The 24,778-nt window shown below is 42.8% G+C and overlaps 1 protein-coding gene across 8 annotated transcripts in view; it reads right to left on the bottom strand.

The window, feature by feature from the left end:
• Positions 1–2,053: 2,053 nt before the first annotated feature.
• The window catches only part of RAP1GAP2 (RAP1 GTPase activating protein 2), a 294,016-nt gene continuing 271,291 nt past the window's right edge, over positions 2,054–24,778 (bottom strand). For all 8 annotated transcript variants that reach the window (XM_038375286.2, XM_038375287.2, XM_043499744.1 and 5 more), the window contains 9 exons: positions 24,477–24,611; positions 17,547–17,684; positions 16,192–16,310; positions 14,969–15,082; positions 14,189–14,306; positions 12,796–12,922; positions 9,907–9,983; positions 8,765–8,803; positions 2,054–7,481 (listed from right to left, as the gene is read on the bottom strand). In XM_038375286.2, coding sequence (XP_038231214.1) covers positions 8,795–8,803; positions 9,907–9,983; positions 12,796–12,922; positions 14,189–14,306; positions 14,969–15,082; positions 16,192–16,310; positions 17,547–17,684; positions 24,477–24,611 — 837 coding nt within the window. In that variant the 3' untranslated portion in view covers positions 2,054–7,481; positions 8,765–8,794. The remainder of the gene's footprint in view (positions 7,482–8,764; positions 8,804–9,906; positions 9,984–12,795; positions 12,923–14,188; positions 14,307–14,968; positions 15,083–16,191; positions 16,311–17,546; positions 17,685–24,476; positions 24,612–24,778) is intronic.

Below are 24,778 nucleotides of genomic sequence, written 5' to 3'. Positions count from 1 at the left end.
ACCAGTTTGTGGCTGGCTCCTGTGCGCTGGGAGAAGAGAGTGAAAGAGCCTCCCCTAGCCTTTTCCTTCAGAGCAAGGATGGTGATTAGGAAAACAAGGACTGCCCCTGGCTAGCACCACACCCATTGAACTGGATGCTGCAGTTGGGAAACACATGTGGCATCATCTTTACAGGTGGTATAGCAACAGTGCAGCCCAGGATCTCCTGCCAGTGCACTTCATCATTGCCCTTCACCACTGTAGAATCTGGTGCAAAGCAACAATTAACTGTCGTCATTTTAGGCTGAGGGAGAAGAAGGAAGTTAATCTCCCTTTAGCTCCATCAAAAATCCCAGTTTTATAGTGCTTTGCACTCTGCCTGCTGCATGATAAAGAGACTGTGGTGTAATACTCCCATGACACTTACCACTGTATTATCTTTGAGGTATAAATCAAGGAAGATTTATTCTGCCTCCTGGTTTTGTTTCCCTCTTGTTACAGTGTTCAAGATATAAAGTTGCAGGGGCAGTGGAGTAATACGTTTAAAAAAAATGCCTGAAGCTTGAGCAACACTGGCTAATCTTCTTTGTTGTTTGTTCAGCTGAAGCTTAAGGAACACTTTACTAGTCATGTGGCCTCCAGACAACCTCAGGAGGGAAGGATCTGGGACATTGCAACTGAATTTCCAAACTACAGGGATTTAAATGAGGCCTTATGCGTTTCAGTGACAATCCAATTTCATACCTGGCACAGGGAGAAGGTTTGTAAGGGCTCAAAGGTTGGTGGAATCCAGGTAAGCTATGCCAGAGGTTACTGTAATGTGCATGTTTTAGACTAATTGAATAGCTACTTATTTTCTTTTCTTCCGTGTGGTTTGATTAGTAGTAGGGACCAATGTTATTTCAAGGTATCACCCTAAATTACTTATGATGAGCCTTGAAGGGAGGGGGCTCTGCTTCAAAAAAGTACTCTAGTGAAATAAATTCACCTCTGGGGAAAAAAAAAAAGAGAACATAAGGGCCAGCTTCTCAATTGATATAACTCTAGCAAAGTCAAATGAACTTCAGTGATTTCTACCAGCTGAAGGTCTGCCCATCATGTTGACTGAGACCTGGCCTATCCATATTGTATAAAGCACCTTTCTACCAATATAACTGGCCATGTTACATGAGGGGCAGGTACCACACTACCACAGTATTGTTAAAGCAGTACAGCTTCTGCCTGGAAACAAACCCATAGACAATCTACAGGGCACTGATATTCAACAGATTGTTACTGCAGATGCTCTTAACCAAAGGGGCAAAAAATCATCACTTCTTGTTCATCTTAGTTTTATGGAGCTTACTATTGTAAAGCGACATGATGCCTGAAAATGGCACTATGTATTAGTAATGACCTTTGTGGTTTTTGTAAAGTAAATAATTCACAACATTAAAAAAGAGAGAAATACCCAATTTGAGATGGCTGGTTTGGAAAATCTATTTGAGGTCAACTCAGCTCATGACAAGCAAGGGCACTCATTCATTGTTTTAACATGGAATTAAGGCACTGGCCATTTATAGCATTTAGCAGCTGAAATTGATGGCCATTTAAAATCTGACACTGAAGCGAAGTACCCACTTCAGTTATGCAATGAAACTTTAAACTTAGCTTTACACACATGCTTAAGTACATGCTTAAATGGTTTGCTGAATTGGTCCCAAATTCTGTTCTCACATATAAATGAACAAAATTTGGCCCATGATGTGTTGGTAACACCCTTTTTCAAAATGAAAAATTGATCCAACTATATTAAGAGTGTCAGGTGATGGAAACTGGCCATAGCTATCAGTGGATGTATGCCACTTACAATTTATGAAGTGAGCATCTGGCTTATATGGTTTAGCCATTCATTTACATTTGCTTTCCCATAGGGCCTGATTCTGATCTCATACACTGCTGTAAAGCAGGAGTAACTCCACTGTAGTTCATGTAAGTAAACCAGCATAAAATCACATAAGGGAGATCACAAGCAACCCTTGCAGGGTGCAGTTTAAGCCAAATGCTTTATCAGTGCACATAAATCCTGGTACGCTTACAGGCACAAAATATGTTATTTATTGTGAACTTTGCAAAGACACGATTAAGCAACAAAATATACATTTTTGAACCTTTAGAATTAGTTTTTATACATAACAAATACAATATGCTACCATAGCAATAAATTAAATGTACATTATTTACACAAACATAGGTAACCAGAAACTCTACAAAGCATCACCTCTCTACAAAAAAATAATTTTTTTGTCAGATACATTTCATTAAGAATTTTTTTTCTACACTGTTACCTCTCGTCACATTCTAATGTTTAGAAAACCCTTTGCAGGATTTTATACAGTACTACATTCATGACAAAAAAAAAATGAAAGCATGCTTTAAGATTTGGAAAAAAAAAAAGAAACCTTTAACTATTTAAAAATGAAACAGAATTTTGAATGTAAGCCCCATGAATCAGAGTGCTGAGCCCCCACAATGTCCATTGACTTCAATGGCAGTTGTATGTGCCTCTCACAATCAGGCCCAAAGATCGCTGAAAAATCTTTCACAGATCCTCAGCTGGTGTTAATGTGTCCATTTACACCAGCTCGCTGTTTGGCCCTTCATCTCTACATTAACCAAAGCCCTAGTTCAGAAAAGCAGTTAAATATTTGCTTAAGTACATCCCTGTTCAACAAAGCACTTTAAGGGCTCCGCTTGCTGTGGAGTTCAGTGAGACTTATGCAGGAAAGCACTTACGTACATGTAAGTTTGCATACACAGCTGCAAACCAATCCCCTTTCTGCTATTGAAACAGCAGCATATTGAAAGGCAGGACAAAATTCTCCATTCCATTCAGCACTTGAGATTTCCTGTCTGCAATGTGGGATTGATTGCATATGATTTATTTAGGATGGGGTTTTCAGAGGCTCAGCAATTTAGGAGCACAAGCCCCATAGACTTTCAATTTGACTCCTGCTGCTAACTCCCTTAGGAGCTTTTGAAAATCCCCCTCTTCTCTGTCTAGAGGCCCAGGCAGGTAACAAGTGCAGGATGTGCTCTAGATTAGAGAACTTCTTCCCCTGAGGGCTCAAATAAGTGATGGAAAAGTTAAAGCATAAAATGATCCCCAACTGGAAGACCAGGCCTTCATTGAAGTCAGTGGAGTTATGCTGTTTTACACCAGCTGAGGATCTGGCCCGGAATGTCTTAAATAAATATACAGTGTTTGCACTTCCATCATACCCATGTTAATACAGTAAAATCAGTGCAAGAAGGTAAGACAGATCCTAGAACACTGTCCCATAGAGAAATCTATTTTTTGTGAACCATGTGACGAATGACAAAAGTTTCTGCTTTCTAAATCCCCATTTTTCACTCACACTGGAAAAGTGCACTGTCTTAGAATTTAGTGTATTGACTAGAACGACTGAGGGTTTCCTCTAATGTAGTTCTTGTCATCCCAAAGCACTCTGCAATATATACTGGTGTAGATGCCTCCTAGGTGTAAAGAAGAATACTGTCCCCCCTTAAAACTTCAAAGGAATGTAAGTAGACAAAGATTCTACAGGAATGGGGCTAGGACAGCAGCATTAAAACCCCTACTCTTGTAAAATGCTCCACAGGATCTTTAATGATTACAAGTGGAGAGGGGGATAAAAAGTATCTAAGACTCATCAAGCTTAAACTCCTGACATGTTTGGGTACTTTTGAAAACTTTACCTGAAGACCTTAAGTCTCCATCTCCTCTGAAATTCTGTGGGAGTGGTATTGTGAAGATGAGTCCACTGCACTGTATTTCTCTCACATATTTTCAAACTTGCCCATCTGCATTGCTTTGAATCGCATTCAAACAACTTTTACTGAAAGTCACCGTCTCTAATGAAATACCCCAAGATGACATGTCTCATGCTGAAAGATTTTACAGAGATCAGCACTTAAGCTAAAGATGACTTCTGTAGAATCAAAGCAGCCCGCTGAAATACCAAAAAAAACCTCAAAGCAAAAGTAAAAAAAAAAAAGCTACCAGGTGACATTTTGGTATATGGCTTAAGGAAATTGATCAAACAATATCTAAGTGAAAGAGTGACGAAAATATGTAAAAGTTGCTGCCCTGGCACATAAATATGAGCTTTTAAAATGTTTTGAACCTGAGACAGCTGTACCTATATTGCTGAAAAACAGGACTTGAGACGGTGCTTTTTCCTTATTTAAATTCTATTCAGAGAAATTAAAGCGGAAAATATTCTGAATTTTGGTTAGTTGTTACTAGTATTTCATTCTGCAGGGAGCTGTACTTTTTAAAGAAAAACTTTCTATTCTCAGAGAAAATAATCGATAAAATGTGTCTATTGCCCTTTACTTCCTCTGCTGTTGTAGTTTGCCATATAAGAACTTGTAACTATGTGTCAGCATCTGTACAACTATAAGTATCTGTTTTAATAAACCAATATGCAGTGTGCTACTGACCGAAAATGAACATTTGGTTCTTCATACTGTATGTTTGCCTCCACCAAAGGCCAGGCAAGCTTGTGTCCAAGTTACCATAGCACTTTGCCAGCATGGGGTTAGATCCTTCAAGGCTGTAGAGCCAGTATAGTTCCTTTGACTTTAATCAAACTATACTGAAGTGTACCAGGGAGGATTTGCCTGTGGGAAGCACTCCCCCTGCTGTGGGCTGCTTGGAAATACAGTACCTTGTTTTGTTATGCTCACATGTATTTTAAACTTTCCTCTGTCACATTATGATTGGTGGGGGTGCTTATATTAGGGTGCCCAATTCTGCACTTAATATCCACAAATTAGACACCAGAGACCCATTTGGGACACTTCAGAGCCTCTTTGGTGCCAGAGGTTAGGGCATACATTTGAAATTCAAAGTACGAAAATTTTCTTTTCAACTGCAAGTGAAACCCCTCATTTAATGAGGCAGTGTTAGCAAATCAATTGGATTAATTTAAGGAAAAACATTGTAGAATTTTCCCAAGCCCTTTCATGGAAAGATCCCTGTGACTTGAGTGGGCTTTGGATGGGCCCTCCATAAGAAGAAAAAAAAGGAAGCTGGCAACATTTTATGGAAATTGATAGAGGTATTTAGAGTTCCTGATATCAAAATCAAAGTAGTTACTTGTACCCACCACCAGAACTGATGTACAAGCTGTCATGCACAGGAGGGGGAAAGGACCACAAAGTGCAATTAGCTCCACCGGTATTTCCATAGTAAATTATTTTCCCATAAAAGAAGCTTTAGCAACTCTTTGCCCCCATTTCCTGGAGGAACAAGTCAGGTACTGAAAAGTCTTTCACGTGAAACTAAAATTTGATATATGGGGTCTAATTCTCATACGGTGCAAGTCAGCATAGCTCCATTGAGGTCACTGGAGCATCACCTGCTGACCCCAGCTGAAGATCTGGCCCATAAAATTCAGTGGGTGCTTTTGAGATCTACTTAGTCAGAATCACCACTGCCCCGTTGTAACTTAAGTCAGTCACTCTGACTGGGGCAGGGGAAAAGGTGTTTAAATTATATAAAGCACTGCAGTTCAGGTGCTGATAAAAATGAAAGTGCCATCTTTGTTTAATTAAACATCTCCAATAGTACTACAGGAACCCATTAAATTAGCCGGGCTCTGACTCTCCCCTGCCTTAGGCACACAGTGCAAAGTAGCCAACCACCATAATTCCATTTTGCCCTTTCATTGCACTGGAGTAAAAGGTGCAGGGCAATGGATGTACATTCAGACCCCGGATGTTTGATTAAACTTCTACATTTGGTTCTGTGGGAACCCTCAGGTCCTGGGCAGTTTCTCTCTGGCAACTGAGTCTTGAAAGGTGGCAGGTGACCTAGGTGCTGTTCCTTAACAATGCCGTGTACTACTGACACTGATGAGTTGACCTATGAAGGGGAAGTGAAATCACTTGCCATGAAGCATAAAGTGGAAGAAAAAATAAGGGGGGCCTGACTCTTTTCTCACAATACCATAAATCTGTGGTATATTTATACAGCTTAAAAAACATTCTCCAATGTTTTTGTCTAATGGCAAACTTCCTTCGCTAATTGGGTGAGGCGCAGAATCTCTGGTGATGTCTCCCAAGAGCATTGTGTTGGTCATTCTTCAGGCTCTTGTGTACTATCATGGCACCCATAAAAATACAAACCACTCCACTGCTGCCCAAGCAAAGGAGAACCTTGCTCAAGTACAAGCCCTGTTTGCAGAAATAAGCCATACCCCAGGGTGATGTAGAATTATGGAGAGTTGTGTGATTACGAGAGAGTGGCGTTTGCTCATTTATCACACACTATTCACAGGATGGGGTTTTTTTCCCATCTTCCCAGCCCTGTTTTGCCATTGCACAGCTGCTCCCCACAGTATGTGAATAATCCATTACACAGCAAAAGGATGAACTTCCTCTGAGTAGGTGGGTTACCCAGTCCTGCCAAGCAAGTTTACACAAACAAACAACAGAAGTCAGTTTATTAACAGCTTGTAATTTGCTTGCTGGAGGTAGATTCCAGACAAGTGGATATTCTCCAGACCATATGTCCTCCTCAAGAGTGAGGGCCAAATTCTCTACTGTAAAATGGTGGAGCCTCCATTGATATTATTTCTAGAGTGGGAGTGCCTGGAGGTCGCATTATGCTTGGCACTGAACAAACCCATCATATGAGACAGTTCCTACCCCAACAAGGAGGAAGGGAACAGGAATAAAACCCAGGGCCACATCCACTAGACCACAGTGCTTCTCAGAAGTCAGAGATCTACTGATTTTTCCCTTGATTTTCTCCAAAATCCCTTAATGGATCAGAGCAAAGTGAGGAGGAGGAAATCCCTCCTGTCCAAGCTGAGAGTCAAATAAATATATTTGAAAGAGCTTGTGCATGTCTCATGACAAGCTCCCCCCATCCTTAAAAAAAAAACCCAACCAGCTGTTTTTCATTAGACAACTAAAAATAAAGCACAGAGACATCCTGAAACAACAGAGCATGTCTGTCCTGCTTACTTTCTGGACAAGGAAAATCAGATGCTAGCTCAAATTGATAGACACAGAGTTGCAACAGGAAAAAGCCTATGGGAAACAGGATTTGTTATTGAATTGTCTTTTTCCAGTCAAAGATCTACAAGATGAACAAACACTCATCTTAAGACAAAAAGCTACAAGGCGCACACGAGGGTAACACATTTCAGAGCACCGAGCGAGAGGGTGAAGTTGCTTCAAGTAGAAGATGCATCTCCTGCTGCAATGCAAGAATGGGTTTTGTCAGACAAAATGGGAGTCGAGCAACTTGCTTACCACTCTGAAAAGACGGGTTCTTGTTAGACTACAGAAATTACTGCTAGATGGCAGTTTCTTCTTGACTTCAAGGTACAGCTGAGCAGGTGAAGATCGCACAATGCAGCGTGGCAGTTGCTATTAGTGTAGCGAATATGGTTTCCCGTTTGATGGTGGAAGAGAAGAGTTTTTCCCTTTGTCATAACAGAAATAAACTGCAAAAAAAAGGCAAAAGGAGAGAATAAAAACTTCGGAGACTGATAGAGGAGAAAATTCTCAAAAAGGGGTCAGCGACAGTATGAATAAGACATGCCACTTTCAGAGTTCTGCAAAGTACTATGAGGCTGTAAAAACTTTCACCTGCAAGTGAAAGTGTGGTCTGATCCCAAGCCAACTGGAATCTTCAGCTGAGATCAGTGGGTTTTGTTCAGGACCATATTATTTGCTGAAGGTAGTGATAGCTCTAAACATGAAAGGCCAGATTTTTCACAGGTGCTGAGCTACTCCATCTCCCTCTGAAGTCACAGAAGAGTTATGAGTTTTCAATACTTAGAGTTTGCAGCACTGCTAATCCTGAGTCAGCACGCCCAGAGCAGGAGATTGGCTTAAAAATGGCCTGGTTTTAAAAAATTATACATTTTGGGATACGTCTGGGGTTTGAGGCTGTTCACAACAACTATGAAGGCTAGAAACTTTTTAATTGAATGAAAGCTGAGGTTTTTGTGAAGTAACAGGACTCCAAGAGCTGGGGCCTTAAAAAAAAACACAACTATCACAAGACCTGCAATGAAACCACTAGAATTTCCAACATTGGCCTTGCAAGCTCCCCTGTGTGGCTTATCAGTATATTTCAGCCTCGACTTGGAGGGGGCAACCCATAAGCCAGAAGAGTAGCCAGACTCAAACCTCTGGCCTTCTCTGATGAAACAGAGTTGTTGTCAGTTCTGATGGAGATATTTTCTGCTGTGGACATGTGTCTGTTTTGAACTAGACTGAGACCCCCTCCACCCCCCAAGTTATTATAGTCATTAGTTGAAAAACTGCTAAGGGTTGCAAAACAGTTCCCATTACAATTCCATGTTTTAAATGCTTGTAAAACATACCTGAAGAGCTGAATAGTTCCATGCATGAGCTCTGCCCTGCCCAAATGTTTTTTTGGATTTTTTTTTTTTTTTTTGGCAAGGAGAATTGTGAGGGCAGGATGTTTGAGCAACTTATTCAGCCTGGTTTTTTTCCAGTTATGAGAATGAACAAAATGGATCCTTATTCTCACTGTAAAAATTCTAACCACTCCTTTAAAAAAACAATGCAACAGTTAAAACCGTTGACCTTGCCACAGTGAGATCTATTAACTGGCCGAACAATTGCCCCATAAGGGAACTGATGGAAACCCCACAGGGACTCTTAAAACTATGCTAGATAAAACCCAAGTAAATATACTATAACTGCACTGGCAGGGGAATGGACCAATCATCTTAGACCATATTACAAAACTTACCTTTTACAAGTTCATGTCGTCTGTTGCCTGCTAGTGACTCTATATAAAAGAAAAAAGCAGAACACAGATTTTTTTTCATACAAATAAAGGGACAACTGTGTAAAAACCTTTTTACCCTGCCCCTCCTGTATTTCTTAACTTGATCTACAATTGTCCCGAATGGGCCTCCAGGATGGTCAGAAATTAGATTCACATTGCTAGTAATAGAATGGGTGAAAAAAATGCTGATGCAATTTTTACAAAGACAGCTTCATCACCACAATTTTGAAGCATTTGGACCAGCTTTAACAGGTACCCCGCGGCTGTTGCCCAGGGACTGGCCATCAACAGACCTTCTGCTTTTCCCAATCCCTTTTTCTGCCCTCCCCTTTCCTTTCCATAAAAGCAACACTGTACCCATTTTGCACAACTGAGCCACCTGATGCCAGAAGAAACCAAGAAGTCTAGTTGGGAATGCTATGCTTTGGTGACTGTCGTTGCCATTTCCCGGGCTGGTGTGTGTCAATTAACACGGGCATGTATGATGCTGACTCTGGAAACCCATTGCAAGAGACTGTGCTAAGAGCACACATAATTTAGTGTGGGGAGGGGGAGAGGAGATGTGTGTGTACATGAGACCCATATCTTTTTTTATGGGGCTTATACAGAGAACCATGCTCATTCTTTAGCCTCAGACTGGAACTTCTCTCCTCAGGTTCTGTTCTGGAGCAACCAGTGAGTTGCCCCCTCTGTCAGTTTGGTGGGGGTGGTTGCATGGTCTTCACTTTCTGTGCTCATTTTCTTGTGAGCTATACTACCAGAGTTAGACCCTTAGACATTGGTCTGCTAGAGCCACATTGTGCCATGGGAACACTCCACTGCCTCCCACACTAGCTGTCCCTCCTACACTGGCATGAAAGAGCATGTCAAGGTATCCCTGGGCATTGAACTGCTGTACCTGATTCTCCACAGGCGTAACGTTGTTTACAGATGTTAGAGTAGGACCCTGCTGCTGAGGATCAGGGAGCTGCAATTGGTTCCCAGTGGCTGCTATTCTCTATCCAAGCACAGCTCGGACGTAGTGGACAATTGGAGCTGTAACACGTTCAGTGTGTGAGAGACCATGCTTAGTACACTGTCTGATTAAAATAACAGATACGTACCGTGCTGGAACTGGCATGGCTAAGCTTATCGAAGCGAAACTTTAGATTGGACCTTGGAGAGTTTCTGCTCTTTATATCTGTCAGGAAACAAAAAAAAATCAATAAACCAATATTTGTTTAAGCTGTAATCTTGACTGCACCTAGACCAGCCCAACCAGTCAGTGAGTTGAATGGATTTTAACATTGATTTTAACAATCATTTCATTCATTCTTTCTAAAGATTTGGCAAAATCTCCACATTAAGCAATCATCCTGGATGGAGTAAATTGATGCTTAATTATATCCCATAATATTTCTGAGAGAAATGTCACCGAAACGACTACTAAATGACCAATCTAGGAAATGCATGGCATGGGTTGCAGTTTGCTAAGAGGACGAATATGAAATACAAATTTTAAACACAGAGAATGGCTGTTTTAATTTTACAAAAGTAACTGGGACAACTGAGGAGGAGGGCACGTGGGTAGAGCTACAGAAATAAAGTTTCCACTTCATTCTTCTTTTACAGCTGTTCTCTGTTACTAATTTGTGAAAGGTTAAAATTGAGAGGGCTAGTTAGCCAAGAGCTAATACTCTTAACTCATAACTTACCATTATGCATTTTGCACTTGTATCGTTTCCTCCCACACACTCTATGGGGAATGAAATTTAAAACAGTGGTAGATCTATGTGGAAGGAGACCATGACGCTGAAGTCCCAAACTCCTTGCCTGCACCCATAAAACCTTCCAGCACAGAATGGTGGTATTGTCATTATTTTAATGAATTAACAAAGGTTCCCATTCTGCCCTTACTTGTTGTGAGTAGTGCCTTATTTTTGCTAGTGGTTCTACTGAAATGAATGGAACTAATGGCAGAGTGAGCTTCAATTCAAAATAAGCCTGCCAGAATCATGCCCAAAGGAAACGTCTTGGTTACTGGTTATGTTCTGAATCAGAGCCTATTCCATGGAGCCAGTGCTCTCATATGTAGGTTTCCAAGACTACTCTAGTTGCCAGTCCGTTGAGAAGGAAACGAACCAACAACAAACAGCCACTGATATGCTTTAGTTATAAGGGTGAAATAAATTTCCTGTGCAGAATATAAACATAAAAAATACAAACTCTGCTAAATGGATACCATGGTGACCAGGATGTGTCTGCAACATACTTTTCAAGCCAAGGTTTTAGGAAGAAGTGAGCATTTCATTCACTTTCCAAGGCTGCTTCTGCGCAGGCCAATGAGGGTATGCCTACACTTCAGGTGGGAGAGAGCCTCCCACCCCGGGGCTTGAGCTAGTACGCTCAGAATGGCCAAATGGACATTGCAACTTGGGCTCTCAAACCTAAGGGAATGGCTGGGTTTGACAGTCCAAGCCACAATGTCCACACTGCTGTTTTTGGCACGCTAGCTCAATCCCCGCTAGCATGAATTTTCCTCTAGGGCAGATTGGAGGAGGCCCTCGAGGTTTTTCGCCTTCCTCTGTAGCATGGGGCATGGGTCACTTGCTGGAGGATTCTCTGCTCCTTGAAGTCTTTAAACCACGATTTGAGGACTTCAATAGCTCAGACATAGGTGAGGTTTTTTGCAGTAGTGGGTGGGTGAAATTCTGTGGCCTGCGTTGTGCAGGAGGTCGAACTAGATAATCAGAATGGTCCCTTCTGACCTTAGTATCTATGAATCTATGACTTTACCTGGGCTGGGAGGTGCTCTCTCACCTGCAGTGGAGACATATCCTGAAAGTGTAATATGATTGTTTATAGCGCCGTCAGGCTTCTATGGATCAGAATGATTCATTCTATCTAACTAATTTTTAAGGGACTGATCCAAAGCCCTTTAGAGTCAATGGGACTTGAGCATGTGGCTGAATTCTTTACTGAATATGTATAGGATTGCTTACGTGCTTACAGTCAAGCACTTGGTAAAGTGCATCCGCTGAACTGGGGGGCCTGAAAAGACAACCATAAAAAGATGCCCATTGACTTCAATAGATTTTGGTTTGGGCCCCATTCTGCAATCCTTAGTCATCCTGAGAGAGTCAAGCTAGCTGTCTCCATTTATGGACTTCAATGGAACTATTTTCTAATGTGCATAAGGGTTGCCAAATCAAGCCCTAAGTAAGGGTCCAATTCTGCAACCCTCACACATCAAATAGTACTTATTCATGTGAATTGACCGTTGATTTCAGTTGGACTTTAGTATGAGCAGGAGTTGAAGAATAGGGCTCTCAGTAACAGTGACTGGCGATAAAATATTCACTGGAGATTAATGACTGGCTGGGGAGAGAGCGGCTGAAGTAATTTTGCTCATTGTTTTGTGGGTTCTGTTTCAATGCACTGCCAGCAGCGCTATAACACAGCTAATACTAGGCCATATTTTTCTTCACAGAAGAAAGATAATTTCCCAGTGCTGCTGGGGCCCTGGAAAACAAAAGGCAACAGGTGCTGGGGAAATCAGTGGCGGCCTTTGCCAGCTTTGAAAAGAATGGGAAGACCAGTGCCATTCTGTTCCTCCAGGCCAGTGCTGAATGGATTGTGGTGTTTCTAGGGGGTCCAATGGCAACCTGTCTCCTGTGGGACAGTTTCTATCCAGAGACCAAAGAAACCCCAAAACAAACCCTACCGAAACATCCTCCACTGCACACACTTCTCTCTCTGGGGAGAAGATGAGAGAATAAAGGCATCTGACAGATGTGTAGTCATGTTGCTTAATGCACTACTGGTGCTCAGACACTATGGTGAAAGGGCAGCATAAGAACCTAATTAGAAGACAACTGAAGTGGAGCCAGATTCTTGGGTTTCGTTCCATGGGGGGCACTTAGCGAATTGACCTTCCTAGAGACATTTGTACATTTGCCCAAACAGATACAAGTGTCTGTCCCATTCACGCTCCACCACCCCATCCTACACACCTGTGGGACTCCTGCTCATGATCACCGGTGTAGCAGCAGCTGCCACGCTTGGATTCTCGTTGCTGGGAGAAGAGCCGTAGACAAACACATCCTGTTTGAAAGGCGAGGCTATGGATGGATGGCTGCCCTGTAGGCAGAGATTGAGCAAAGACCTTTTTATGGAGAGCTTTCGTCAGTGGCATTCTATTTCTATTGCACTGCGTCTGTGCTCAGCAGAGGTTCCAGTCCAAGAAATAGCAAAGTTCTTGGGAAAGGTGGTATTGACGAAGCAAAGCCTGCTGGTGCTTAGACTTGCACCTGTCTGTCTGTCCCCACAGGCTGCAATGAGGACTTTTGAACACCATAGATTTAATTCCCCTCTTGCTTATGTATATCAAGTGTGAAGTCACTTGATATCAGTGGGGAGAGGATAAACCAATGCAAGTGAGATCAGATTCAGGCCCAATCCTGTAGCCTGAATTCCCTTGAGCAGTCCCATTAACCTCAATGTCAGGAAGGGCTGCAGGATTAGTTTTGTTTTTAATCAGTCTAATTAATAGAATCTTGTAAGCGCTTTTGAAAACATTAAGGAACAGCTGAGTCACATGACAGAACACACACTATTACCACCACGCAGTCACCGATGCTACCTCATCATGGCAGCAAGGCCCCTAGGACAGGGAACATGCAGGAATGATCCGAGTCAGGAGACTTCATTATATTCTTGGCTCTGCCACAGGTTTACCATGTGACCTGAAAAATCACTTCACTTCCCTGTGCCTCAGTTCCCCCCCATCAACAACATGAAGGGAATGATATGTCTAGGCACTTAGCCACCGGAGTGATGAGTACAATGTAAACACGGAGAGAGAGAGAGAGAGAGAAGACCCACAGCTATAGCTTGATTAGACTTCCACTGTGAATGTCATTACCGGCAAGATTTCTAGTTCTAGCTGCAACCTGCAATCAGTTGAAGTGCATGCTGGCAGGGTTCACTATTCCAGTACCCACACTGGCCTAGCCCAGGTGTGTCTACACTAGCTGCAATCACACCCCGTGACTGCAGTGTAAACATACCCTTCGTTGTGGCTCATCATTTTACTGCACTGGGGACCAGTGGACTCAGTCCTGAAGTTAGGGTGAGAACTACTATAGAATTTTTAGTTAATTCAGATGATGGAAACTCATTAAAAACAGTGATGGCTAAAGATAAATAAAAGCACTGCAATAAGATCAATGACATGAGGCTGTTTAGATAAAGGTACAACTATGTATAGCTATTATAGGTCTAACTCTGAGCTTACACCAGTGTAAATCAGGTGTAACTCAATTGGAGTCAACGGACTTAGACAAGCATAAGCAGGATCAGAAGCAGGCCCTACTATATACAAGTGTGGTGGTATTCAATGCCTACCACGCTGTCGTATTCTTCCAAGGTTTCGGTCTCCCCTGCCGTGCTGCCGAAACTGCTGGTACTTGATGAAGAGCGGGAGATGTTTGATCTTCCATTCTCTTTCAATTTAATAAATGGCCTAGCAAGCGAACAAGAAGAAAACAGATGATTACAGCATAGACAGCTTCATGCTGAAGGCTAGTGGGAGATAGCTGTTTATCCTTGATTCAATTCCTTGACCGCAACGGAATTACAGCAGGGATTAGTTTGGCCTGGCATTTTTAAATCTATACATAATCATTAAAAAAACCCATGAAGTTAAATGACTGGTGTATAAAGACTAACAGAAACAAATGGCCCATGTTAATTCCCTAAATGCTAACCAGAACACTAAATATTTCTATTGATTTCCCTTCTGTTTTCCACAGATTCCTACTAGCCTCACCTTTTAGATATTCTGCAGTAACAGTCCTCTACAATGCTTTTATTGCAATGCTGTGGTGTTTTGGACAATATATTCAAAATACTGGTTGTTGGTTATGTTTTTATTAAGAGGGTTCCTGAGAGACTTATAGCTATTTTCACACAAGCAAGGGAGATGCCTGCTTTCATTGCTTTTCCCTTAATACCAAATCTTATTTGAAGAAAGATACAACGATAGGTTTGCTGTAAGTGAGACATATAACAACTTCACTTTCCTCCCCTGTTTGATTGTCTGTAGTCTCCTTACTGAACTGCATTGATATGAACTCCAGCATAAAGGACAACTATGCTCCAACGACTCTAGGCTTTTCTATTTACCTTTCTTTGTTAGGGCATATTTCAGGAGAGCTAGGGTTAGATGAGGTTTCAGATTTCATGTCTTGAGAAGAATGTCCCCCGTCTGATGTCTTCTGTGTTCCTGAGACACTGTCACTGAAGGGCAAAGAACAGATTGGACGGATTATGCAAGAGACAAGAAAGAGTTGGCCAAATGCTGCTCCCTATTAGGCCGATGTAAATCCATCAGAGCAACCATTGCTGACCCAGGATCAGTGTCTGACATGAAACCCACTTGTAAGCTATCCAAGGTCCTGGCACCTGACTTGTGCCACAGGAGATGTTTGCTATCTTTCTTAGAAAAGGACAACAGTATGCAAAGTCTCTAGCATCAAACAATAGTTTCTATAGTGCTGGTCAAACTGATGCTTGGTTTAGGTGGGTGAAGGAGTCTCCTCTTCAAAGGAGGTGTCCGCTGGCAGGGGCCCCAGGTAACAACCCCCAAAAAACTTTGGAGAAGTTCGGATCCTAACCTAAACTTTGGGTCTGGACCTTCTTTCTAGAATGGGCTGAGTCTGCATTTTAGATCCAAACCCTCTTGAACTTTGCCTAAGTTTTGATCAAAATCAGGCCCACCTGAGTCTCTGTGTTTTATAGTACAAATTGAATCATATTAAAAAACCTGACGCTAGCTTTAATCAGGACAGCCCCGGGCCTGGAGTCATTCTAATCTTAGCCCATCTGTGTACAGTGCTTGTCATATCACTCACTCAGGCACAGAGAGCAGTGTAGATTTACAGCCTAATTACCCTTTTTAAGCAGTAGCATTCATGTCACTTTCCCATCTTCTGGAATCTCTCTCAAGCAAGTTTATGGTTTGTTTTACTTTCAGCCAAACTTTGACATCTCGCCTTTAACCAGATGAACAACAGTAACGTTCCTTTTAGGACCAACTCGGTGTAGAGATTCATGGAGAAGGCAGGAAGCCCTTGCAATCTAAGACCTTGTCTTGACAACATCTGTTAGCTACCACAACTTCATCCATGACTTTGCCCCTGGTGATAGGCAAAGATTAACTCTTATCTTGATGTGGTCAACCAAGAGGGGAGCCTAGGGTCAGCCCTGATCACCTAACATGAGTTAAAAAGTGTGTATGCTAAGGGCAAAGTCATGGTGGGGTTACATGATAACAAGCATGTTCTCTTTTCCTAGTCAAGACAAGGCCTCAGACAAAACAATTACTACTGCTGCACTTTAGTGCTTACCATCTTGTCCTGCTTTCTGATTGACTTTCTGATCCAGTGTGCAGGCGGGGGAACAACCCTGACCGTCGCTTAATAGGACTCCTTGACTGGTTCTTGGCTGTTGCTGCAGCTACAGGAGGCTGAAAAACAAAATGTTCCAATTTAAAATAAAACAAAAATATTCCTCTCCAGGATCTTCCTCTGTCCAGAGCCAAGATGGAAATTACTCCAGACACTTATTTCCGGCTGTGCATTTTTCCCTCGGGGTGAGGATCTACAGCCTATTTAATGCCACTCCCAAAACAGATAAAAACATCTGGGAAGACAATCTAAAAGTTATAATTCCCCCAAAGGCAACGGATTCAAATTTGGTCCAAAACAAGCAAAGCATCTCAAGCATCTGCCACACAGATCTTATCCTCATCCTTATTACGCACAACTGTCGACAAAATTGCCACATAATGTCTTACACCAGCCTTTCAAACGAAGTTCACATTCATTAATATACCTTTTCTAGGAATATTTGTGCCCACAGAGTTTTAAGTAGATGTATATTTTGGATAACCAAAGATTGAAAGAGGACAGCATAGCCCAATGATAAAGGATTTGAAGGATATAGAAGGGAGAGGAGTTGTTTAGGGTGGTTCAAGGGGTATAACAAAGACTAATCGGGTAACAGAAAAGGAAAATTAGGTCTGAATGAGGCGAAAAAATCCTAATGAGGATGGGCCAGACTGACAAAGATATTTAGGCATCTAAATACATAGATAGGTGCTGGGGGGGAGGGGGGGAGTTACTAAAGCACGAGTTAGGCACCTCATTCCCACTCACTATCATTACACTATCAATGGGAGTTAGGCACCTAACATTTGTAAATCTGCATCAATATCTATAATATTTTGGAACAGTCTCCCCAAGAGAGTGGCGGAAGCCCTGTCACTTGAGATATTTAAAGCTGAACTGATTACAACACTAAAAAATATACATATGATTATGGCATCACCTACAAACCCTGACTAAGACCAGGATCCCAGTGTACCAGGCGCTACACAATCATATATTAAGTAACAGTCCCTGCTCCAAGGAGTTTACAATCTCATTAGACAAGATGGAAAAAGGGGGTGGGGATAAACAAAGGCACAGAGTGGTGAAGTGACTCACACAATAGGTTAATGGCAGAGCTAGGGATAGCCCCCAGGTCTCTTGTCACCCGATCCAGGGCTTTATCCACACTAGAGCATACTTCCATATACTGCAGAGAAAAGTACTGTGTGGGAAAGGAAGGATAGACTAGATCGTCCAATACGGCTTTTCTTACCGCTTGCTCCTCCAATCTCTCAAGAGCGATGGTCTCACAGGAGATATGCTGTACTCACCGAGAAGGTGGTCTTTGTTATTTCGCCACTGTTGTGGGTGATTCCTCCACTCAGGCTCCCTGGGATCCCTCCACTATGATGTTTCTTCTGACTCCCCACCATGGTTTCCATTGAATGGCTGCGGACTCGAATGGCTCTCTGTCGACAAGTTAACAACCCCTTGTTATGAAGCCAGAATACTATTTCCTTGCACTAACTACCCCTTTGCATCTCCACAGGATGTTGTCATAGTTTAGAAAATCAGAGTCAGGAGCTTCTGAAACCCAGAGTTGAATCTGTGAACACAGGTATCCACCCGGGGAACCTGACTCTTATCCAAGGATAAAGCCGCAGTACCACCACGTGACCTACACGTGCACTTAAATTGACCAGCGTATCTCAAATGTCGACGGCTGAGTCCATACAATGAACGGCTCACAAAGGGTTAAAATTCACACTGTGTCTGCACCAACTAAGTCCTCAACACAGAACTTAGGTGGTCATGGGCCTCATGAATCACCCCAAATGGCATAAAGGCTTTTGTACCCACAACCAACCAAAGAAATCCTTCAGGCCATGGATTATCATGGCCACTTTCGCCCACAAGCCAAGTTCTACCGGACAACAAGAAAAGGACAAGCAAGTTCATTAAATAGACTTTTCTCATGTATGCCAGTGTTTCTCAACTGGTGGGACACAACAGGCAATCGGGAAAGCGGCAAGTCACTGAGAATTGTATTACACTGTAAAGCAAAGAAAATCTCCCTCACTTCCCGCAATACCCTCCCCCCTTCAAATATTCTCTCAAAACATGCACCAAATTATATGGAGTGGGGTCACCGATATGCTTTTTTACTCTAACTTTCATAATAAATTTCAGAGGGTCCCAGATCCTTTGAATAAGGGCTTGCTGACCTGAAAAGGTTGGAAACAGTAATATATGTTGCACCGCAGTTAACTACCTAGCCCATAGTAGAGGACACCTATCTGGCAAGCCATACAGCAAACATGACAGATGTTTTCCTCTTACTCTCAATGAGTTTTATGCACAGTTTATGGACTGAGGACACATCATTGTCTACCATGTGTCTCTGACAGGTAAGCATTGGCAGTGAGTGGGAGAGGCAGAAGTAAAACCGGAGAGTCATGGCTGATAGTCTCCTGGCAGTGAAAGAACCCAGAAATCCTGCTTCCCAGGCCCTGCTCTAACCATTATACCACACTCCCCCTGAGAACCCGCAACAGAAACAATGACTTCTAGGAGCTGGGCACTGAGGAGTGTCTGGAATTCCCACTAGGTGCGTATCTGCATCCTTAACAGTTTTAAATACCATTTAAAAACCAGCCCTTGGGCCTCAGTGAAAAGGAAATATCATAATATGTGCCAGTCTCTGCCCTTTACTTTGATCTAGAAATAGTATAACCCCAGGGTGCTGTGCACCCAGTCACAGCAGCTATGCTCAAATAAATTTGTTAGTCTCTAAGGTGCCACAAGTCCTCCTTTTCTTTTTGCGGAGACAGACTAACACAGCTGCTACTCTGAAAACTGGCTGATGTGACTTTGTTGTGTCAGCTCAGCCTAAAGAAATGACTATGATGGTAAATTGCCAAGACAGTTTAACCCAGCACCCCTCACTTCCTGCAATCAAAATCAAGACAAAACAAAAATCCATGTTTGGTTTATTATGACTGATATATGTATATATTAACAATACTTGAAAATAAAATTAATTCTTGTAACTGACCAGTATCTTTACTATCCATAACAAATGTTCTTCAGGTACTGTACATTCAGATAAAGTACTTTCTCAATTCATGTATTGTATTGTCTCTCCCTATCAACAAAATGTTAGCATTTTTTCCTGGCATTTATTTAGGGGTCATATATATTATGGCTGGACCTTGCAAAGACTTACACACACACAAACTTAGCTTTGTGAATAATCCCGCTGACTTCTGTGGGCCGACTCACCTCATTTAAAGTTAAGCATGTGATTAATACTCTGCAGGATTGGGGCTGCGGACATGGCTTATTCTTCTCTGAATTGCTGATAGATTACCATGCTTAATTCTCTGTGCATCAGGTTGAAAATGAGCCCACTTTATCTCAGCTAATAATGAATATTTATAACCCACAACTCCTAGAAATAAACATGTTACACTTTAAAATCCGACTTCTGCCTGGTGCATTTTTCACACTTGTGACTTTAATTCTAACAGGACAGATCCCCATGTCCGACCTTGCATTTGTGCTGCTTGGTTTGTACTGAAACGGAAGGTGTCCCACAGTGATCTGGGTCTTCAAGCAAGGTTCCAGTTCCAGTTCTGTCCTGTGCCTGGTTTCCTCTCTGCTCCTTAGCCCACACCAGGGCCTGCTGGGCGTGGACAAGGACATGAAAGCCAACCAGCGTGAAGTCGGAGCTGGAGAGAACAGCAGGCTGTCGGTGGGCTCCCAAGCGAGAAGGTGAGAAGCCTCTGGAAAGGACCTGCACTGGGTTCACAGGTGAGAGGAAGCTAGGAAAGGGGCCTGAGACAGGGCCGGGAAAAGCAGCCTGAAAGGCAGGTTGGCAGGAGAGCCAAGGTAAGGAGTAGCTCCTGGGGGTGGTGAGTGATGTGAACTGTTGCGGTGGGAGTGGCTGCTTCTCTACATGGACCCAAAGCCTGGAGACTCAGGAAGAGGGACACACCAAAGACTTTTAGGTGCCTAACTTCCATTGAAATCACCTGAATACGCCTAACTCCCATGGATTTCAATAGGCGTTAGCCACGTAAATGCTTTTCCGGATTTGGGTCCAAGCTCCTTTACACCTCAGCTACGCCCCTGGCCATGAAGAGCTGAAATTGGGAATTGTTTGAAATTCTGGGGCGTATGTGAAAGGATTAATTTGCTTTAGCCAGGAAGCAGAGGACATTGGCTTTGTGGGGAGGGGCTAAAAGCACTCAGACACCAAATCACTGAAGCCCCCAAACTGAGGCCACTACAGCACCTGCTGAGCAGCTGGAAAGCAGGCCTGGGACAGGAGGCAAATAGAAATGAACACGTGTAATTTCTTTCCACCCTCCCTTCTCCCCCCAAACCACTTTATTTACCATTTCTCCTCTCATTTTATATTTACACTGGAAACACACTGTGAAGGAAATAAGCTATCAGGCAGATCAGCAGTGCTGTCCAAAGTTAACAAGGCAAACGCAAAGTTATTCTGGCAGCTGAATTCATCACATGCACTCGGAGACCCTGAAATGCCAAAAGAGCAATAAAGTCCACTTTCTTATAGGCAAAAATCTCATGTAACATGAATATCTCAAAATCTCTTGAAATAGATGTGTCTAATGAATGTGTGGTTTTAGTGATGTTCTGAATAACTTTTAGGGGGTCTCCAGTAAAGTATTGCTGATTTTGTTTTGGAGAGTGAATCTAACGGACATGATCTGTGCAGGAGGCAGATAACAGTATTACAGGATTGCTGAGCATTTTTGACTTACAGTATTCTGCATGAGTAATAAGATTTAGCACTCGTACAGCTCTTCACATCTTCTAAACACAGTACAATGATTATCTGATGCAACCTCACCTACACTTAGGAGGTAGGCAAGGAAGTATTATTACGGATGGGGAAAATAAGTCCCAGTCTGATTCTGATTTCAGCAATAACTTCGGTGGAGTTATGCCAGCGTAAAAATGGTGTGAAATCAGAATCCAGCACCCAGAGGGGTTGTGGCCAAAAGTTTCAAAACTGTCCATTAATTTCATGCATCTTAATTTCTGGGTGACAAGGTGGGTGAGGTAATATTTTTAATAGGACCCATTTCTGCTGCTGAGTTACAAGCTTACAGAGAGCTCCTCTTCAGGTCTGGGAAAGGTATTCAGCCTGTCACAGCTAAATACAAGGTGGAACAAACTGTTTAGTATAGTTAACACATATTTCAAGGGACCATTCAAGGTGAAGTGGTTCATTAACACCTCTCTAGTCATAGGGAGGAGAGGAGAGGGAAAAAAGCACTGGGAAAAGGAGGGAGGTTAGTGGGTTATAGATTGTTGCAATAAGCCATAAATCCAATGTCTCTATTCAGTCTGTGATTTTTAGTGTCTAGCAAAGTTATGAATTTAGGCTCCCAGGCTCATCTTTTATAGGTGTTGTGCAGGTTTCCTTTGAGGAGGAGGACAAAGATCAGATATAGTGTGATTGCTCTGTAAAGTGTTCTGGGTGCCCAACATGAGACACTGACATGTCTGTTAGCCTGATTATGACCCCGCTTTATATCATTTTTACATCTGGTGTAATTCTACTGCTCATGTATGCTGGGTACATGAAATCTGCTTTGCACTCGTGTAAATCAGGCGTCGCTCCACTGTAGTCAAAAGAGTTACACAAGTGTAAAATCAGCACAACTGAGATTAAAATTAGGCCAAAATTTCTTAACCTGAACATTTTAAAGGGGTGAGCTGGAAGGACCACTGTCACATGCAATAATTCCGTAGTCTCTGGTAGCCATTATTGCTTACTTTGCCATACCAACAAAAAAATTTTGAGTATAAACAGGTTGAAGAAACACACCTAAAAGTCTAAACCCTCAGGCAGTGAAAGCTGTTTGAAGAGCTTGAAAATCAGACTAGCGTGGGAGCAGCTACATATGGTTTCGCTTTCATCTTCCTCTCTTCTTTTCCTCTCCCTCAGAAACTGCTGAAAACAGGGTTCAGGAAATGAGCCGTTGCAACGAGGGAGATGAATAAAAGTTCCGGGATATCAGCTCTGTTCAGCAAGCCATATGTTTCTGAACAGCAACCAGGAAAACATCCAGCTTCCAGATATCCCACAGGATATCCAGCTGGGGGCTGGAGAGAGACTCTGTGTTTTACTAGAACAACCCAGCCAGCGGCTGGAATCAGATTGTCAACTGTGTGACCTACTGACTCAGCCATTTGGCAGCCTCCACTTGCTTTGGGTACCCGCTTGGCAGCTTTCTGCTACAAATACAATACTCTCCCCACCCAGGCCTGCTTGCATTCTCTGTGCCACAGTGACGGCGAGACTGGCACATAGAGACATGGCTCGACCAACTTAACAAAGAAAGGATTTTTGGATAAACAGCCTGAGTTTAACCTGATTTAGGGCCTTCTTTTTGATCCATCAAACAGACAAGACCTGCTGTCCAAGGGACAGCCCCAAACCTTGCGGAAGGGTTGGAAGGACTGACACCTGCCAGAGCTCGAAGTTGGAGTTGGGGTGACCTCTGGTAAGCTATACAGCATGCATGTAGGTTCTTTTATTATTGTTAATATGTTTTCGCTGTGATGCTTTTACCTTAAGAACAAATGTGCTTGCTTAGAAAGAGCTGTGTGGGAACTCAAACTGTTGGCAATTAACGCAGTTCATAACCTCTGGAGAGGAAGCAGAGATGCTGGCCTTTTAGGCAGTCTGAGGCTATCACAATGCAAGCAGGGAACTGCGAAGCCTGGAAAAAATCCAGTCAGGAGGGAGGGAAATGTGGGTGTCTGAAGAGCCAGGATCCTAGAGTGCGTGCCTTCGATGGACCCCAGAGGGGGAATACAGGTGCAGTTGTCTTGGAACTGTGACATTATCATATTCTGTAGTGCTTCTAATGTTGTGTTTTACTGCTTGCGAAACATGTCACAATGCAGTTGTTATTTTTCTATCTTCTGGACTCTGGCCAGGTCTACACTACAAACCTTCACTGGCATAGTATGTCAGCCAGGGGTGTGATGAGACGTGATCCCTGACAGACATAGCTGTGCTGGCAAAAACCCCTAGTTTAGACGCAGTTATACCGGCAAAATATTATTTACTCGGGGAGGCTGGAATAAACGATATCAACAAAAGCACAGGTTTGCCAACATGAGCTGTGTCCACACTAGCAGTGTTTTGCCGGAATAGTTTACAGGTATAGCTGTACCGGTGACGCCTGACCTCATACTTACACATACAAACACTTCCTGCCACACTTTCTTTTCTTTCACTATGGAGCTTGTCCAAGAGCTACCGCTCTTTTTAGACAGCCGCCTTTTTTTAGGGACTTCCCCAAAGCGCTGAGTACATTTCTGTTCCACCATGGTTAGGAATCCAGCTCTGCCAGGCAATGAATCCCTTGAGGGATCACTCAGTGTTTCACTGTATTCTCTTCCCTCGTTTTTCTTTAGTCTTTTGCATTTTCTCCTTCCTCCATTCTCCCTTTAGGCATTTATACCAGACTTGTCACCGGGGTATCTGAAGCCCCTTTCCTACTCTCGTCTCCAAATATACCCATCTCTCATCTTGTTTCCTATATTAAAAACAGCAACCACAACCTATTAGTCCTGTTGTCAGGCCACCCGTTTACTTCACCAGCTCAGAAGCATCATCTTAGGAAGTGTCTCCTCTCTCAGCACAATGACCAGCTTCTGTGCAGAGACACAGCCCAGCAGCATATGGCAATGTGGTGAAAGCATCTGCTGACAAAAGCAGTCCTGAAGGTTGGGGAGCAGCTATGAGACATCTCTTGCAGCTAATAAGGCCACAAGGGGTATCTGTCACAGAGATCTGAGCATTCGCCCTGAGTACTACCGGCATGATTTCAAGAGGGCGTGAACAGTAATGAACAGTGGCAGGTGAAGGAATTATCAAATGCTCTGGAGGAGGGATTCCATGATACAGGCCCTGATCCAGCAAAACACTTAAGCGTGTGCTTAATTTTAAGCATGTGAGCATTCCCATTTATTTCCATTGAGTTATTCATATGTTTTAAGTTAAGCATGTTCTAAAAGTACTTGGCTGGATTGGGACCTTTTGCAAAAAGCTCTTCTACCTGATCCCCAGGTCTTGCTTTGAAGCCAAACCCCTTTTCCCAAAAGCCACTCTTGGGATCAGCTTGGATTCCCTGATCTTTCATTACTCTGGGGCTCACTGGGCCATAGCCTGTCCTATCTACAGCCATAGATAAGAGGATTTTCTTTACCTTAAATGATTCCAAGAAACCTCCATGACCTCCATTCTCAAGCTTATCTTCCTCTGGCCCCAGCCCTAAGATTGCCTGTGTGTGTGTATGGAGCTCATCATGGAGATTGTCCAGCAATGCAGCTCGTGTCCGGTCCTGAAAGAATAAAAAGGGACATAGTTCATGGTGTGTGAATTGGTTTGACAACTTCTTGGTGCAGAGGAACAAGGTAACATGGATGCAACATTGGCTCCGTGGGGTAGAAACAATCTTCTCAGTCCAGGACATTCAGGCAATCAGCCTCTTATTGCAACACCATGAGA

This window comes from Dermochelys coriacea, chromosome 17 (genome assembly GCF_009764565.3).
Source record: "Dermochelys coriacea isolate rDerCor1 chromosome 17, rDerCor1.pri.v4, whole genome shotgun sequence".
Taxonomy (NCBI): Eukaryota; Metazoa; Chordata; order Testudines; family Dermochelyidae; genus Dermochelys; species Dermochelys coriacea.
This window is presented reverse-complemented; position numbering and strand designations above follow the sequence as displayed.